At 41.3% G+C, this 17,807-nt stretch overlaps 1 protein-coding gene across 10 annotated transcripts; it reads left to right on the top strand.

The window, feature by feature from the left end:
* The first annotated feature begins 3,101 nt into the window (after nt 1-3,101).
* MSANTD4 (Myb/SANT DNA binding domain containing 4 with coiled-coils) lies at nt 3,102-12,871 on the top strand. Of its 10 annotated transcripts, none has more exons than XM_048494780.1 (4): nt 3,102-3,213; nt 5,417-5,518; nt 9,573-10,061; nt 11,495-12,871. In XM_048494780.1, exons 3-4 carry the CDS (start codon nt 9,600-9,602, stop codon nt 12,056-12,058), a joined length of 1,026 nt encoding a protein of 341 aa, XP_048350737.1. In that variant the 5' UTR covers nt 3,102-3,213; nt 5,417-5,518; nt 9,573-9,599; the 3' UTR covers nt 12,059-12,871. The 10 variants fall into 10 exon arrangements, with proteins under 10 accessions (XP_048350737.1, XP_048350733.1, XP_048350739.1 ...); XM_048494776.1 differs by having other exon boundaries at nt 3,111-3,213; nt 5,383-5,518; XM_048494779.1 differs by lacking the exon at nt 3,102-3,213 and adding an exon at nt 3,220-3,295.
* The last annotated feature ends 4,936 nt before the right edge of the window (nt 12,872-17,807 follow it).

Here is a 17,807-nt window from a genome sequence, read left to right as displayed (position 1 = left end):
ACTATAGTGCCATTTTGAAGCTTACTCATTTAAGAAATCAAAATTCCAGGGGCATACTCAAAGGCCTAATGAGAATTGATTTAGCAGGCTTTTTTGTGGAACGAGAGTCCGGCTGTGGAGAATCTTTACAAGAGAGAGAAATCGAATTTGAGTCATTTTACAACAAAAATCACAGGGCAGGTGTTAGAAACGTGGGTCCAAGGACCCTCAAAATAATCTGGACAAAGTTGGTGAAGCAGATAAAAAAGCTTTTATTGGTTTACGGTCTTGCAAGATCGGGTGTCTACCCAGTAGTAGGCACACCCTTCCTTTGTTCTACAACAGTTTATATTACCTTTTCAGGACCACCCAATCCCTCCCTCACTTTTCCATTGGCTAGGAGATGAGGGCCATAGCCTATTACAATTCATCTAGTCATACTATGTCATATACCAGGTGGTATCTCCTCCAATTAATACATCTCTATAACAGTCGATTTCCGCTATACCGTAATATTTGGTTCTTCTTAACTGTATCAACCCAGCCGGTAGTGCCTTCATGATATATATATCCATGCCCGTGTCTTCACTGATATATATCTTCACTTGATCTTATCCTTCCTCTGGATGCCCTCTACTCGGATTTTCCTGCAAATCTTTGGTTCCCTTATCTTACTGTGAAGAGACTTTAATGTATTTACATTGTCCAAAGGCCTTTTATCTTGGCACAGGATCTTAGCCTCCTATAAATTGGGGTACTTCTTGGCACAGGAATCTAGGTTTTTCTTGACCCACTCCACTGCTTAGAAGACACTATCCAAAGCTTGCTAGGGGACCTCTTATCAGCAGGTGTCTATTTGGCACAAGAACTCATGTTCCCTTATTATTTATGACCTAATGAGAGACCAAACTTCAGAAGCATCTTAGAAAAAGACTTTAGCTAGAGGCTTTAAGAAGCTTCTACAGTGGGTACACTGTTGTGCAGCACCTACAGATTAGGATCTAGAGAAGCAAGCTGTTTTAGCTATTTTACACTTTCAAACTAGAGAGGAATAACTAATTTTGCCAGCAGGATTCATTACACATGAAGCATTAGGATACATATATTGAACATGAGTGATTAACCATATTCTTTAAGTTTCATTATTTAGCTACAATATAAAAGCATTCAAATGTACAAACATGATTATAAACTACTACATCACCACATCACCTATTATTCCCCTCTAACCCTTGACCTTTCTTCTTCTGCTAGCTCATTATTTTAAAGCAGGTGTGCTTTTAATTGGGATATGATAAGAAATACACAAGTCAAATGGAATATACTAAGCATCATACTCCCATCTCTCTTTGGATTCCATCCAACTTAACAGGCTTTCAACCTCATTATATTCAAGTGTAGATACTATACATGAACTTTATATTCAGAGTTCACCTACCGTCTTGTGATTCTCTTGAAGGAACATTGCATTGTGACTTCTAAATCCCATATTTGTGCACTAAAATATGTTTATGTGTGTAGATAACTTAATATAGTCTTACACCTTATGAAGCCTAAAGATACCTTCTTTTATAACGTATAAGGCAATCATTGTCAAATGTATACTTGTATTTGCTAAAGTATTAACATCTCTTTAGTATATGTAAAAACGAAGCATTTTGCAGGGTGGAGAGAGGAGCAGTTGGCTTGATTTGAATCCTGTCATAAACCTTTCAGGTGTGATTCCCTGTGTAAGGAACTGTAACTGACAAAGAAGTAGGAATTAGAACTCTTCCAACAAATTAAACACTGCTTCTCATCCTGGCCCAGCCAGAGATTTGGATTTCCTTCCTTACTTTAAATTTCTAATAGCTCAGCAGGGCTGTTTTTAGAGACTTTAATTGCCTCTTTTTTTATTCCATAGCTCAGGCTAGCCTGATATCATCGGATCTCAAAAGCTAAGTAGGGTTGAGCCTGCCAAGTATGTGGTGGGGGACCTCCAAGGAATGCCAGCACCATGATGTGCAGGCAGTCAATGGCAAACCACCTCTGAACATCCGCCTTGAAAACCCCACCAGGGGTTGTGGTAAGTCAAATGTGACTTGATGGGGGAAATGCTGTGCATACATATTTTTTCAAGCATATATTGTCTGACAACAGTGAAGGGAAAAAACCACACAAATTGTATTTGGGGAGTATAACATATGGATAGGGGTTTCAAAATCCCAGTGTGATGTTGCTTTAAAAAACAGAAGCCCTGGGCACAGAATTCTAGATTTAGTGTTTGTCAGTAGAAGGTGGAGAGTGGAGGCAGGGATGCAAGTATAAAAATAAACAAAAAATAAATATTGTAATGGAGAGGTTTGGCCAACCCTGTGGATATTTAAATCCGCTGATTGTAGCAGTGAAGGGGCAAGACATCTTTCTACAAGCCTGAGGAACGCTCTCAGTTTGTTGAAAAATCTGAATAATTCGGCGTTGATCCTAATCCCAGATAATTTCTAAGCAAATAAAACGCTCTTGCTTACATTTGGTGTAAAGTTACGTGTGAGGTATAGCCAACTGCTTGGGGGATCTTTTCCGTAGCGAGAGAGCAGATGAATTTCCTTCCTGCGCGCACGGTTTCCGCAATAAAACGAAAAGGTATTACCTAACTGCCAACAGGGCCAGTGAAGGGAATCCATCTGAACGCAGCTGAACTTCCAGACGAGAAAACTTGCAGAGGACCGTCTGTACCTCCTTAGCCCCGCCTGTTTCCATGGAAACAGACATGCCGCAGCAGCAGCCGCCTTCCGCGCCCCTAAAAGAGGCTTCCGCTTTTCCTCACTAGCGACCGCATTCGACCCTAATAAAAGAACTCGTCAACTTTCCAAACTACCATAAAACCCTAAAAACGTTCTCTTTATTCCTTATCTGAGGAAACCATCTCGACGCGACGAAAGCAAAAGGGCGGGGTTGCTATGGCCACGCCCCTCCCGTCGACCCGCATCTGGTCCCATTCTCTCCGCTGAAGAATGGGAAAGGGCGAACAGCGACCACCCTCTCCCAACAGCCAATGGAAGTTGACGAGCAGGCCTTCGAGCCAATAGCTCGGCGACAAGGAAACGGGATGGGGGTGGGGGAGAGAGCCGCTCGGGCAAAGTTGCGCGAGTTCGGGCGCGAGGAGAGGGGAGGCGGTTGGGACCGTTGGGGAGCGCGCGCCGCGCGGATGACGAGCGGGCGGCCGCGGCCCAATCAGAGCGCTGCGTGGCGGGGGTGAGTGACAAGCGGGGTCCGCCAGCAGCAGGGGGGTGGGTCAAAAGGCCGGCGCTGCGAAGGGGGGGAGCGTTGCGCTCAGGTGAGTCGCTTTGGCGCTGGGGAGGGTGGCGAGGATGGAGGGAAGGGGCGGAGCCGCGCCAACCTGTGGGGTTTTTGACTGTGAGGGAAACTTGGCTGTTCCTCCCCCCGCCCTTCATTCTGCATAGTTTTCCTGAGGGGTATCCTTCCCCTTTCCCTTCTCCCCATTCGCGCCGCCTTCCACCGTATGAGGGAGGGCCGCTCCGCAGCCTCAACCGCCTCTCCGGCAGTCTCTGAGAGGAATGCCTCCGCTCCACTTAAGGAGATGGGCGGACTCTTTCCCTCACCCTCGGAGTCCGCCGTGCCTTGCTCTTGATGGCCTAGATGCTAACCTCCCAATTCTCCTGACTCGGCTCTTTTTCTGCTCCAGGCACAGGTAGTAGAGGCCTGTGGGACTAGAAGGGGCTAAGCCACTTTGGGCGGGAGGTTTAGAATATCCTCTCGTGCACCCTCCTTTAAAACTAGCCCCTGGATACGTTTTCTAGGAGTTGTGGGGTTTGCCTGTTGCAGCAAAAACGAACCCCTTGTGGCATTTTAAGAACTTACTGGCACTTTATTCCACCATAAACTAGTCAGTGTTTTTTTTAAGTGTGGGTTTTGTTTAGTTTTTTACCATGCTTTGTTTTTACCCAGTTGTTCTTTGCCCTGTGGCTCCTGCATTTTATAACCGTTTTTCCTTCTTTTTTTCATCTTCCAACCTAAATGACTATAGGGAGAGCCTCCTGCATGTATCCAGTTGAATGGGCTCTTGGTTGTGAAAGTTTATGCTGGAAATGATTTCCTTACCATGACAGCTTTGTGCTTGTAGAGAGCAGGATTTGTGCTTGTAGAGAGCAAGTTTAGAGCAGGGGGTCCCCAACTTTTTTGAACCTGTAGGCAACTTTGGAATTGTGACACAGGGAGGTGAACGCAACTACAAAATGGCTGCCCTAGGAGGCTGAACCAACCGCAAATGCCAGAGAGGGGAGGTTAAATAATGGTAACTCTTGAGCATAGCATGCAGAAGCTCTTTTAAAATGAACATACTATTAAAACATTGTTTTGCATACAACCAGCTTATTTACAGCCACACAGTGAAGATGTGGTGGCATTGGCTGCCAAAACAACTTGTAAAAAACTGGCACAATTGATCAGATCTTCAATGACCAGTCAGAAGTCCTGCTGGACAAAAGCAGTGCCTGGCCTCACCCACTTTCTAAAAATACCTAGTGGGCATCAAGTTGGGGACCTCTGAGTTAGGAGAAAATTAAAGATTCTGAAGTTTTGAAATCTGTTCTACAACTTTTTCTCAGTTACATCCGTAGATCCAGTGTCATTGGTTCAACACAAGATAGTTGTAAGTGTTGACAGTAATGCAGAGTGAAAGATGTAGGCATCTTTCTTTTTTGATGTATCAAGCACTGAAGCAGCCAAAATAGGGACTCTTACTGTGTGTTTTATTATTCGCATATTTTGAAGTACTACTCAATTTTCCTTTGCAGAAATAAAGTTAAAGATAAATTATTTCAAAGAGATTAGTCAGCCTGATTGCATTCATAGTATCTTTTTAAATTATATCAAACAATATATAAAAAGATAAGATATATATTGTATTAGTTTTATATTATATTGTATAATAGTATTGGTACATTTATTCTAAAATAATCCAGAGCAAGCAGATGAAGTTCTTAGGAAAAAAGTAGTCTAGCCTTTGGGTTAGGTTAGGCCTTAGGAATTCAAATACCTAATCTAGAATGACTGTGTACTAGACCTGCAAGTTCTGGGGCGTGATCCTTAAATGAAAATGGCCTGAAATCTGTGGTTAACATTTCTGATAAAAGTTTTTGTTATCATCTCTGGTTTATTCTCAGATTTTTGTTTTCATATGATTTTTCCTTGTACCTGTTATGAGAACAACAAATATACTTTCTGTATCTGTACAATATGTATTTGATCAAGAATGTATGGAAATTGAAACCCTGCGTCCCTATGATTACTGCTTTTCATTGTTTTACCTTTAAGAAGATCTGGAAGGAAAATTACAGATGAAATTCTCTATTGACAAATTCAAAATGATATACCAGAAAAAAACTTAAATTATATTTACAGAATACTGCATTCTAAATTTGCTGTTACTGAATAGATATTGGAGAGCTGCTTGTGACATCAACTGAAACACCAAACAAGATAATGAGGATACCTGGAGGACGATATTTAAATATAAACCTTTTGCAGAGATGATATTGTGAGTTTTCATTGCGCTGTTTAGAAAATGCTATAATAGGTCTTGTAAAAGATATGTGGTGTGCTTAAAAATTGAGATTAACCGGAAGGACTGCAAAGGAAAAAAAATGTAGTTCTGGAATCAGGATCTTAGAGGCTCAGCCAAAATACCTAATGCATACCTGAATAGAGAAAAGCAAATATTAAGCATGTGATATAATGCTGCAGAAAACATCTGATAAAATGTAGATACAGTCCAGACTGATTAAGTTACACCGCCAAGTTGCTACAGGCAGGGCTATTTCTACCTTTTTTTGGCTGTCAAATCACCGTAGTCTCACAAAAAAAACTATAGGGTTTTCAAGGCAAGAAATGGATGTGGTTTACTATTGTCTGCCTCTGTGTCACGACCGTGCTATTATTTGGAGGTCTCCCATCCAAATACTAGTCAGGATGAGGGCTGAGAGCATGTGACTGACCCAAGGTCGCCTGGCAAGCTTCCATGGTACGAGTAGGGAGTTGAATCTGCGTTTTCCAGGTCCTGGTCTATCCCCAATCACTGCACCACACTGGCTCTCAAATTTCTACCTATTTTTCCTGTAAACTTTTATTATATCCTCACTTAAAACCAAAACTTTGAATTGTTTTTAAGGCCAAGGACCTCAAAGTGCTCAGGTCATTTCATAGTGTGGTTTTTGTTTTGAATGGCTTCTCTGGTCCCCAAATCCTCTGTCCATGACCGCACAGAATTCAGTTGGTTGGGCGTGGAAGCCCAGAATGAAATTTGCCTTCAGGCTGTACAGGCTTCGGAAACTTAAAACAGCTGAAATGCCATTTCCCCTTAAGTCCAGATTCTTCCAACTGTAGTTATCCAATATCCCAAAGGGAATTTCCTTAGGAAGACACAGTTTACACATTCTGCATGTGAGCTCCCAAAGGTATCTGGTGGGCCACTGCGAGTAGCAGAGTGCTGGACTAGATGGACTCTGGTCTGATCCAGCAGGCTCGCTCCTATGTTCTTATGCTCAGGCATAGGCTTAAAAAGTGCCTCACATACAAGGATGAACATTTGGTTTCTGAAGCCAAGAATATTAATTGAACTGGCAAAATAAAAGAAGTTAGAATGCAGAAGCCTGCAGATTGCTATAGAGTGGCAGCCTAACCTCAAAGTCTGATCATACTGTCAAGTTCTGAGAGTTTTGTGGTATTTCTAAGGAATGTGGCGAGGAGTTGGGTGTGAAGGATAGTAGTGTTCAGTAGAGGGCGCACCGTTAAGGAGAAAGCTCTTCCCTGTAAATTACATCTGTGTAGTCATATCTGCAGATTCAGTTCCATATACAGATTTGTGACAGCCATGATCAAGCATGGCCACATTGTTCATCATCTCTCTGCAGTGTCTCTTGCCCAGTGCTCATTTTCATTGCACAACTATGTCTGATTGAAGGTTGAATAGCTCTCTGATTGTTCATCTGCACAGATGTATTGGGTGTTCCCATTTTGTTTTACAAATGCAGATGAGATGGAGTGGTGACGGCATGATTCCTAGCAGTTGTGTTGGCCTTGCCTCTGCCCCTCTTATGGCAGTACAGCTATTCCATCTACTGTTCTGACAGATGGGAAACTGGCACACTGAACAATTGTGTGTTTTGCAGAAATCGGATGCTTGGCTAAAGCTCATCCAGAGTAATTGAAAACTTGGTTACGATGCCTTAGGGTTGACCAGTTGAAAAAAGATCTAGTCAGTTGACTTGCCAAATAATGGTCAAGTATTATTAGAACATTATTTAATTAATTCAACCAGTCTGATGTGTGCTAGTTAAGAAATTGGGTTATTATTGTGAAACTTGTAGTTCTAGTAATTTTTAAGACCAATTCATAGCTATGTGAATTGTTCTGCGTGTAATTTTTCTCTTCGGAGCGACAATGGGTTAGAAATGTAAGAAATAGCTTGGCCTTTATGCTGCAATATGAGAGTTCATCTACAATTAAAAAATTAAAAAAAATTAACAGCAGCTGATTTAAAATCAAGTATTAAAGTATTATGATAAGTTGGCACCAGGTCAATTCTTCAAATATTACCATCATCAGATTCAACTGGTTTGGCTGCTAGGGTTGCTCTAAAGTAGGGGTCTCCAACTTTTTAAAGCCTGCAAGCATCTTTACAATTATGACACAGTGTGGTGGGCATAGCAACAAAATTGCTGCCACAGAATAGCTGCCATAGGAGGTGAAGCCAAGCGCAGAATGATTGTTGCAGTTTTACTAAGTTAAGTCACATAGTGAAGATCCTTGTGTTATGATGGCGGCGGCTACTAAAGCAATATTTTGAAAAAAATATATGCACAGCTAGCCATATCTCCAGTGACCAATTAGAAGCCTTGCAGGGCAAAAGCCCTACCCAGGCCTACCAGAAAAGGTGTTGGCAGGCTCCGTCATGCCAACAGGCACCATAGTAGGGACCCCTTCTCTGAAGGGCTGCAGCATTTCTACTGTTGCTTTAAAATGAAATACTGAAATGGAAGACAAAAGTTAAGCCACCCCCTGCAGAATGGCACTGGGTTCACTAGCAGCATTTAAAACATTTGGTTGAAGTGCGTTGATTGGTGTTCCAAATACAAAAACACTTTTTTTTGCTTAGTTTAAAATTTAGGTCTGAGAATAAAAGGGTGGAGTGATAAAAATCCTGTGACTCATACATATCCTATATAATAAAATTAGTTATATAAAAATGGTATGCATAATTTATATTGTATACCATGCAAAATAATTTCTATTTTTCCCCCCAAGCAATTTGTTAACAGCCTGATCTCCTCAGAGCTCAGAAGCTAAGCAAGAGGATTGGCCTTAATACTTGGATGGGAAACCCCCAAGGAATTCCAGGGTTTCTGCACAGAGACAGGCAAAGGCAAACCATCTCTCTACATCTTTGGTCCCGAAAACCCTGCAGGGCAAAAAAAGTGCATATGTGATAGAACCCTTTATTTTCAGTTCTGAATATAGAATTATATTAGGATTTAGATTATTTTAAAGGGTTTTATTGGATATATTTATTTCTTGTTTTGAAGCAAGTTCATACCTTGAAAAATAGTCTAAGCAGACATGTCATTATGCTTTCCTCAGTTAATTGGGCAGTGAAAGCTATAATGTGGCTTAAGATACTTTCAGTGTATTTCTGAACAGTTACACCATTTTAAAACCACTGAGTCTATTGGGATTAGGAGAGTGTAACTCTGTTTAGGGCCATACTATTGGCATGTCTTTGGGCTCATCTTGTTTAGTGGAGCGGAATGTGGATGTTGTGGGTTTTCTGAGCTGTGTGACTATAGTCTAATACAGTGTTTCCCAACCTTTTCGAGGTCAGGGTACCCTTGACCTCACTCTTCGTATCTCACGGTACCCCTGCCGCCACCCTCCACCTTCCCCTCCGATTGCCCCTGCTTGTCACACACACCCCACCTTCCCCTCCCAGGGTGAAGGGTAGCACGGGGGGGGGTGGGGGGTGGTGGCTGCTGACCTTGTGGCAGGCCCTGCCCCATGGGCCAGCTCCATGTCCTTGCTGGCGCCGGTGGGAGACACCACAAAAATGAAGGGGGGGCAGAAGTGTTGCTGTGGTACCCCTGGGACATGCTCACGGCACCCCAGGGTACCAGGGAACCCTGGTTGAGAATGGCTGGTCTAATAGTTTTTGCTGCTAACATTTCCCTGCATCCATGACTGTCATCTTTAGAGGTATGTCATGGTGAGACCATCTTACTGTGACATGCGTCTGAAGATGCTAACCATAGATGTGGGCAGAATGTTAGCAGCAAAAATTACCAGACAACGGCCACACTGCCTGGAAAACCCAAAACAGCCAGTTGATTCCGGCCATAAAAGCCTTCACCGATACATTGGAGTTGAATTCATTGGCTGAAACGCAATCTATATCTTTTTGTTTGCTGTTTTCACCAAAGCTATTCAAAGAGGAAAATCTAGCATGTTGAAGCTATAACTCCTCACTGCAAGAACATACTGAGTTTCAGGTTGGTTATTGTGGATTAAAGGAATTCACTACTAATTTGTTTTGTCTGCTACAGAAACAAGTACATTGAAAGTTGGAAAAGATGAAACAACTAAAAAGAAAAAGAAAAAGCAATTTTAGTGTTCAAGAAACTCAAACACTACTTAAGGAAATCCGAAAAAGGAGAGAAGTGCTTTTTTCTAAACAACTAAATACAACAATTAATGAAATGAAACGGAAGGCTTGGGAGGAAATAGCGGAGTGTGTGAATGCTGTGGGTGAAGGAGAGCAGAGGACAGGGACAGAAGTGAAAAGACGATACCTTGACTGGAGAGCCCTTATGAAGCGGAAGCGATTGAATTCCAACATCAAACTTGTAGGTGCTGGCTTTCATCTTCCTTCATCTGATTTGGATGATTCTCTCAATGAAGATATTGATGACAAAATTGGATTTGCGAATGAATCTAATTTTGAGTGGCAGAGTATCACAGACTTCCGGGAAGCAGGTGGATCTTTAACTGAAGTCAAAGTAGAAGAAGAAGAGGAAGATCCGCAGAGTTTTGAAGTGAGTGGTTCCTGCAGTAATTTACTTAATATATATGCAAGGTGGGGCTTTTATATTTTCCTGGCTCATTTTATTATAAAATTTCCAGTTACTGTACAGTGACAACTGTTCCCATAACATCTTGCATCTGATGGAGAAAACACCTTCAGTTGTTACATCTGTATTGCAAGTTTGGATGAGCAGGCAATCTATGAGATGATGGGGTTTGTTCCATCACTCCCAAAGTTATTGGATTTGCTTGAGACCCCTGTTATGAGCTTTAGTGTTTTGGCCTGGTGACTAGAATTACATTTTTAACTGGGATGATCAGCTTAGTCAGTATTTGTTTAAATAGACTTTTATTGGATACTTCTGTGAATGACTGTTGGAAAACACTAACAGTTCTACATCTTTCCTGCCTCCCCTCCCACTTGAGCCATTTCTGTTTCTGGAAAGTTTATTCCAGAGGTTGAGGAATTTGGGTTTAATAATAGTTTCATTTGTCGGCAGCTGTAGTGGAGAGGGGAAAGGGAAAGAGATTTTCTTTTCGACCTTTTCTGTGAGAGGAGCTCCACTCACGGAAGAGAAAGGTACAATTTTTGCCTCTTTCCTTCTCACTGCAGCTGCTTGACAGAAACGGCCATTAGTGATCTCTGAAATAAACTTTGCTGGGATCAAAAATGGCTTCGGGAGTTAGGGAAGGTGGGAATGATCCTGTGTTCTCTGCCTTGAGATCATGGGATCCAGCCCATGGTTTGCACCTTTTCTGTTGCATTGTATCCCACATTTTAGAAATGGGCAAGTTAAAAGTAAGGTTTTATTTATGTATTTATTTTTATTTATATGCAGCCCTTCCCCTTACATGCTCAGATTGAAGTTATGAGATCTGTGCAGGTAAATTCTCAGCTTCACTGTATGTACTACCTTGGGCATCTTTTTCCTTTCCTTGTACCTTGTGGAACAAATTTCTAGTTAATACATAATCTATATGAAATAGAAAAAAAGGTTGATCTAGTCCTACCATAATTCTTTCAGTGTGATCTCAGGTTTTAATCAGATGATTCATAGATACATCTGTCAGAGAAACCTACAGCTTTGGACCTTTTCCCATTGCTTTTGGACCTTTTGGACCTTTTCCCAGTATCTAATGAAGAAAAGCTAAAGGTGGGGATCAGGTATAGGGTAACATGTAATATAATGTCTTATATAACAGCTTGCTAGAAGTTGCCGGGGTATGGAGAAGGCAGATGAAAGCAGCTACATGATCACTGTAACAACTCCTTTAAATCTTACAGTTTGACCACCTTCTGTGTAAATATGTGAAACCATATGGTTTCACCTAAGCAGTACCCAAATGAAAGTCAGGATTAAATGTGTAAAATGTATCTTTATTTTTCCAATTAAAAGCAATATTAAAAATAATTATCAGTAAATACTTCAATTGATTTTCCTAGTTTCCTATTGAGGAAGAAGAGGAGATTCTGTCCTCAGTGTTGCCAGACTCCAAAAAGGAAAGCGATCTTCCAGATTTCACTCACATTGAGGAGTTTGGCAATCTAAGTTCTGCCCAAGCAAGGCTGGCTTATGAGGATTCCCATTTGCTCATCAGCCTGGAGAAACAAAAGCTGGAACTAGAAAAACAGCGCCTGGATATCGAAGCAGAGCGGCTGCAAGTTGAGAAGGAGCGGCTGCAGATCGAAAAAGAGCGGTTGCGGCACATTGATCTGGAGCATGAGAAGCTTCAGCTAGAAAAGGAACGGCTGCAGATGGAGCGAGAGAAACTGAGGCATGAGGCACTGCATGCTGAAAAACCTTCCCCTGAGAATGATGCCAGCCAGGCAGCACCACCTCTCGATCTAGAAACGGAAAAACTTAAAATTGAAAAGGAGCGCTTGCAGTTAGAGAAGGAGAGGCTGCAATTCCTGAAGTTTGAATCAGAGAAGCTTCAAATTGAGAAAGAACGCTTGCAAGTTGAAAAAGAACGCCTGCGAATTCAGCGGGAAGGACACTTGCAGTGAATTTGGTCTGGGCAATGCTGTTGTGTTTCAGTGTTTGTATTTTTTCTTAAAAGTTTAACTTGGTTTCATTGAAAGTGTTGGGCGACCTGGTCTTTAAAGCATCTCACCATTTGCAAAAGTCGTGCTTTACGTTGCTCTGTGAAGCTTTCACTTTCACAGTATACTTTTTTTCCCGTTTTGGTCAGAGTTGAATGTGACTGTGTTCCAGTTTTAAAAGAAGCTGAGGAATGGTGCTCAGCAAGTTGGTGTGCCTATGTAAATGGAGCTTATATGTGAAGCTGCATTTCTATGTAAGAGAAGTGTTAATGTCCTCTTGCATTCTCTGTTGTATAGCTTTATGTCCACATTAAGGTGAAGGCAAAGCTGTATCTTGTTGTTTTAAGAGTATTCTAAATCCACGGGAGCCTTCACTAGGAATTTGCATTTGATCTGAAGGAATAAGATTAAAGCTAGGCCTTGTGTGTTACATATTGTTACCACGAAAAGTAATGCCTTTAATGTGAAGTGTGCTCTTCCCTGGATGGATTTGCAAAAGTGTCTTTGAGGCTCTTGGTAGTGTTTCTGCTCAGTACATTTGCTTGTAGAAAATGAATAAATGAAGCTTCATGTATGGAAACATAAATTTAACCATTTATTTCTAAGTCAGATCTTAGAAATTCTGGTATCTGTAGATAACTTTTGTGGCCCGCTTTCACATTCAAGTGTTTGGATAGGAATATATCTTGTGGGAATTACATAGATTATTGTACATGTAAATTTATTTATATCACTATGTAATTACTTTTATTTTGCAAATAAATTGTTATTTTTTAATTACTGAAATAGATATTCTTTTCACTTGTGAAAGAAATGGCCTTAGCAAGTATTCACTTGACTACAGGGAGTGACTGTCACGGATCCCTTTCTGAGCTGCTGTACTGTCAGAGAAGATGGTGTGTTCTCAATCTTGTCATAAATACTTTTAATTTACTCAAATGGAGTCTGTTTCACAATAACCCCCTCCCCCAGCCACAGTATGATATTGTTATGTTCTTCATGCTGAAGACAGTGGACATTTTACATTAGTTTCTTTTAAGAAATTAAACTTTCCTTCTCAAAATTTCTTGTATGCCCCCAAAAGCTAGAACTTTTTGTGGTTGGAGCAGCTGGTATTGTTGGTGGATTACTGCAGTATCCCTGAGCTCTCCAGTGGCACTACTGCATGTGTGGAATGTAGCTATATGTGTAGCCTTGCCTTTGATGCTTACTAGTGTCACCTGATGATAAAGTTATGGGTTTTTTTTCTCTTGATTATCACCTAGTACTGGCCATGTGCTTCAGACATCATGCCACAAACAGCCATGCTGCTTGTTATCTTAAATGTCTTCACTGCTCATTAACCGTACTTCTATTACTTGTGTAACCAGACTATGGAATACCTTGCCTGGTTTCTCCCTTTTTTCCCCCTTCCTAATTACAGTACTCAATCATTAGTCAGTTGCTTCTTAAAATATAGAGTTGCCAATTCATTTCATGCTGTGTAATGCAGTGCTTCTAGATCGGTGGTTACATTGCATCAGGCTTAAGATCCTTCTCGAGATAACTGTTGATGGATGGCTCTATTCAGGAGTGCATGAAGAAGGGAGAGAGTAAAACTTTTAATTCGGACCTTCTCTGGGTTTAGTAGTTTCAGTCCTGTTTTGCACTTGCAGAGTTATCTCTAAGAGAGAGATAAGATTAAGGAAATAAGAACCTTCTGAGTGCCACCCTATGAGAGTTAATCTTTAGCTCTTGAAGTTTTGTTTTGGAATGCACAATGTCATATGAGCATTTTTAAGTGGGTCATTTATATCATTTTTCTGGAATCTGATTCATTTTATTGCAACTAGTATTGTGCAAATGGGAACCTTATTATGTTCTATTTCTGAAATCCTGCTGTATTAAATCCCATCCTTAAGGTTAACAATTAGTTCCCCATTTTAGCCATTGTGTACATTATATTTAGTGGCCTCTTTGCTTATAGTATCCCTTTACATTACATTAGGAAATGAGCCCACAGCCTCATCCTTGTCACTTGACTTAAGTGCAGCAGTGATGTAGGCTCTTTTGTTCTCACAAATTAGGCAAGGAGGAGGAACGAAGAATTATATCTGATGAGTCTAAATGAGCTTGTATACCAACATTAGCAATTCATTCAACGATTCATATAAAACTGGCCATTAACTGTCACTGTTAGCTGAGGCAAAGCTCTTCCTCCTGGCTCCTCCTCCTCTCTGCCTTGGGTAAGTCAAGTTAAAAAAAAATCCTGGAAAGAAGGCAGTCAGTAGCCACCTTCCATTTGTCAGCCATCCTGTGAGTAAAAGACTTGATAGAAGTATCTGGGAACAACCAGAAGGGCTTAATGAAAAGAGCACTGTCATGTATGAGGAGAATGAAGCATCCTCATGTTCATTTTATTCATTGTAGACCATGTTGAGGCCCTTCTGTACTGGGAGCTGGGACAAAAGTCAATCAAATGAAATTATAAACAAGTAATAAAATAGAATCTTGGACAAAATTGGGAGACTCAAGTGCCTTCTCAGAAGCAGAGTTTACCGACTTTTCTTGCTCTTTCCTTCATCCAGAGAGGCTTATGCCACTCTCAGGAGGACACACTTGAAAATCGTCTGGAATAAATCCAGACAAGAGCACCCACAGCCATTTTCTGCTAATGAATGCTGATGGAATTGATTGCTCTAGGGTTTATCCACAGAACAAGCTTTTAGTGGCTAACAGCAGAAGTACTTTATTTGTAACATTCTAACATCCCACTCTCTTCAGAGCTCAAGGAAGCCTGGGTCATATTCGCAGATCAAGCACCTTTGCCAAGTGGAAGCGTTTCTGTCAAAATAATAATTTACCTCTGTGAGCGAAGGATCTTGCATATTGCTTCTGCCCACATTCACTGGTTTGCTATGTAGGGTGCCTGATGGACTAGCAAGTGCATACATGACTGTTAACCCCACTGCATATATTAGTTGTGTGACATACGCATGCTGCAAATACAGCCATACTTTCCTAGCCCTGATTTGTGTGATCCTTTTGTGATCAGAACTCATCCTTGCTCTGGTTTTGATAATGGAATTGCTCTAAACCAAAGGATGCCATACGAAACAGCGGCTGTTATACACAGTAAGGAGCATGACTGATGAGAAGCTGATTTTTTAGACAAAACCTCAATTGTATACTTGCCTTTCCCCTGTTGTGGCACATGCCACATTGATTGGTTGAAGCCCTCATGTGACCTGTAAATGGACTATATCAGTAGCTCTTAAAAGCCCTAAACCGGCCTTTCTTCATAGAGCTCCAGAGCAATTTAGCCATCTTAATGAAGTTGTTTATGCCTCCCTTGTCTCAGGTAGAAAGAAAAATTGCATCTCAGATTTCAGTGGTTCTCAGATTTCTGCCAGCAGAAGAGGTCTTCTAAAATGGAACAGATGCAGAGCCTTACTGAGGAAGAAGTTACAACCATGGAGCCATTAGTTTTAAAAAGCCCGGTTTCTCATGCTATCCAGTCCTATGGAATATATGCACAACCCAGTTGAGCATTCATGAAATTGCTTTAGGAAACGTTTCTATTTTGTCTTTCTTTAAATGCTCACATTCTATCAATTCTCAATTGCAATATGATGATTATAGGCCACTATATCTGCTTCAGGTATGCTTTATGCTAGTTTTATTACTTGCTGTCTGGATTTATCCAGAAATTGGATTCCTCCGATAGAAACATCACAGAGGGTGGTGCTACAGTAGCCTCCCACTGAAAATGGGAGCGTTGCAATATGTTTTTCCTTCTAAAATATACAATCCAACTTACCCCTTGTGCTGTGCTGATTTGGGCCTTTCCAAGCCTCCTTCTACATTGACTGCCATCAATGATGATAAAGGAACAGTGTCAGGACAAAAGAATATAAAGTAAATTGAATTCTGAATACTGAGGGAGGGTTCATACATGGCTTCCAGTTCTGTGTTTCTGGTAATATTTTGCCCCAGAGTGGTAAAAACAGAGTGACTTGTCTCTTCCTGAGTAAATAAAATGAAACAGGAAATATTACCACTGCTGATCGCTGTTATCTGTTATCCTTTCTTGGAGCCCCTACCACAATCTCTCTTGCCAAAATTATCTGGGAGTCCTCCATATCTGACATAATGCCACCTGGCACAGAGTGGAGGCAGGGAATCTCACAGAAGGATTACACATTTTGTGACGTGATCACTCCTAGATGTTGATGATGCACAGAAGAACAAATCACTGGGTCACCATTTTGGGCAGCATCTCTGGCTGGGAACAACCAATCACCTGGCAATGTATGGTAACTTCCAGACTGTTCCTTTTCCTTGACTATCTGTAAGCCATCAAACAAAGACCTATCTGTCTGGGCAGGCAGTGTTAGTGTACTTTAGTCACAGTTAAATCATTACTGCAGTTGTAGGAAATCAATTTCAGCTTACACTACAGTGGAGGCAAGATGTTGATCTGTTTTCTAAGGAGAGTAATTGTTTTCACTTGCTGGTGACCATATGCATAAGCTAACACAAACAGCAAAAAGAAGGGTGAACTTAAAGTATCACTCTGCAATACAGAAAAACAAAATGAACTTGCTGTAGCCAATTGCTGGTTCTAAATTTCTTCCCTGTATGGGTGTGCATAAGTCATTTGGCAGCTCGAGTAGTGCTTATCTGACCCACGGGAAGGGCGTGAAGAACTCACTGCGTGTTGCTTCTTCATACAATACAAGCAAGCGGCCGTGGAAGGTCAATACTGTAGTGTCAAAAACATTGGATTTGTATTCATCTCATGCTGGCTTTAACATAAAGCGAAGCCAGAATTTTTCTATCCCATTAATGTTTTCAAAACTGGTCTATAACGGAAGAAAACTCCCCCCTGCCATCTTTCAGGTAAAAGCAAATTAATCACACACACACATACAATTGTTTTATTTCCAGGGGTGGCAGCAAAGTTTTTAATCAGTACTGCTATACTGTCTGGATATATCAAAGCTCTGTAATTTTATTTATTGTAGCTCCTTCATTGTGTTACTTACCACTTTGTGTGCTACAGACTGTTTCTGTATGATATTAAAAACTCTGGATTTAATAGCGCTATCCAAACATGCCTGGCTATTAAGCACAGTCGGGATGGAATTCAGTTTTGCTGAGGATATGGGCCTGCTCCTGAAAGAAAACAATATTCCCGTGTCAGTTTTCTTGCTCAGAACCTGAAGCACCAGCTATCCCACATTGTGATGCAAAGATATTGTACATTAATTCTTTCTTAAGGGAATGAATAGTTCTGCTTGCCTGGAAGGCTGTGGTGACGGAGGCCGTGAAGTCTCTTTGGCCGAGAGCCTCTGTGGACTCGAATGATGTATCATCCATTTGTTGGGTCTTGAGCATCTGATGTCATGCTTTCTCTGGAGGACATGGATTAGCTGGGCTTGTTACAAGATGGTTTTCAGCCTGGTTTTGAAAAGGAAACTGCCTTGGTAGACATAACGGATGATCGTCTTTGGGAGAGAGACGGGATGCAGCCCTGTTGAGACTTCGGGATCTCTCAGGTGAGATGGATAGAAGGGCAGTGCACTTGGGTGATTCTGTTCTGACTTGTCAACCAAGATCAGAAGATGGTGCTGGAGGATATTTGCTTAAACATCTGGCAGTTATTTCCATCAGATTTTATTTTCCATGCTGCTTTGCATCCACATGAAGCCTTTGGGAAAGATTTTCCAAG

Source organism: Sphaerodactylus townsendi, linkage group LG04 (genome assembly GCF_021028975.2).
Source record: "Sphaerodactylus townsendi isolate TG3544 linkage group LG04, MPM_Stown_v2.3, whole genome shotgun sequence".
Lineage (NCBI taxonomy): Eukaryota > Metazoa > Chordata > Lepidosauria > Squamata > Sphaerodactylidae > Sphaerodactylus > Sphaerodactylus townsendi.
Note: the sequence above shows the minus strand (reverse complement) of the source record. Positions and strands in the feature narration are given on the sequence as shown.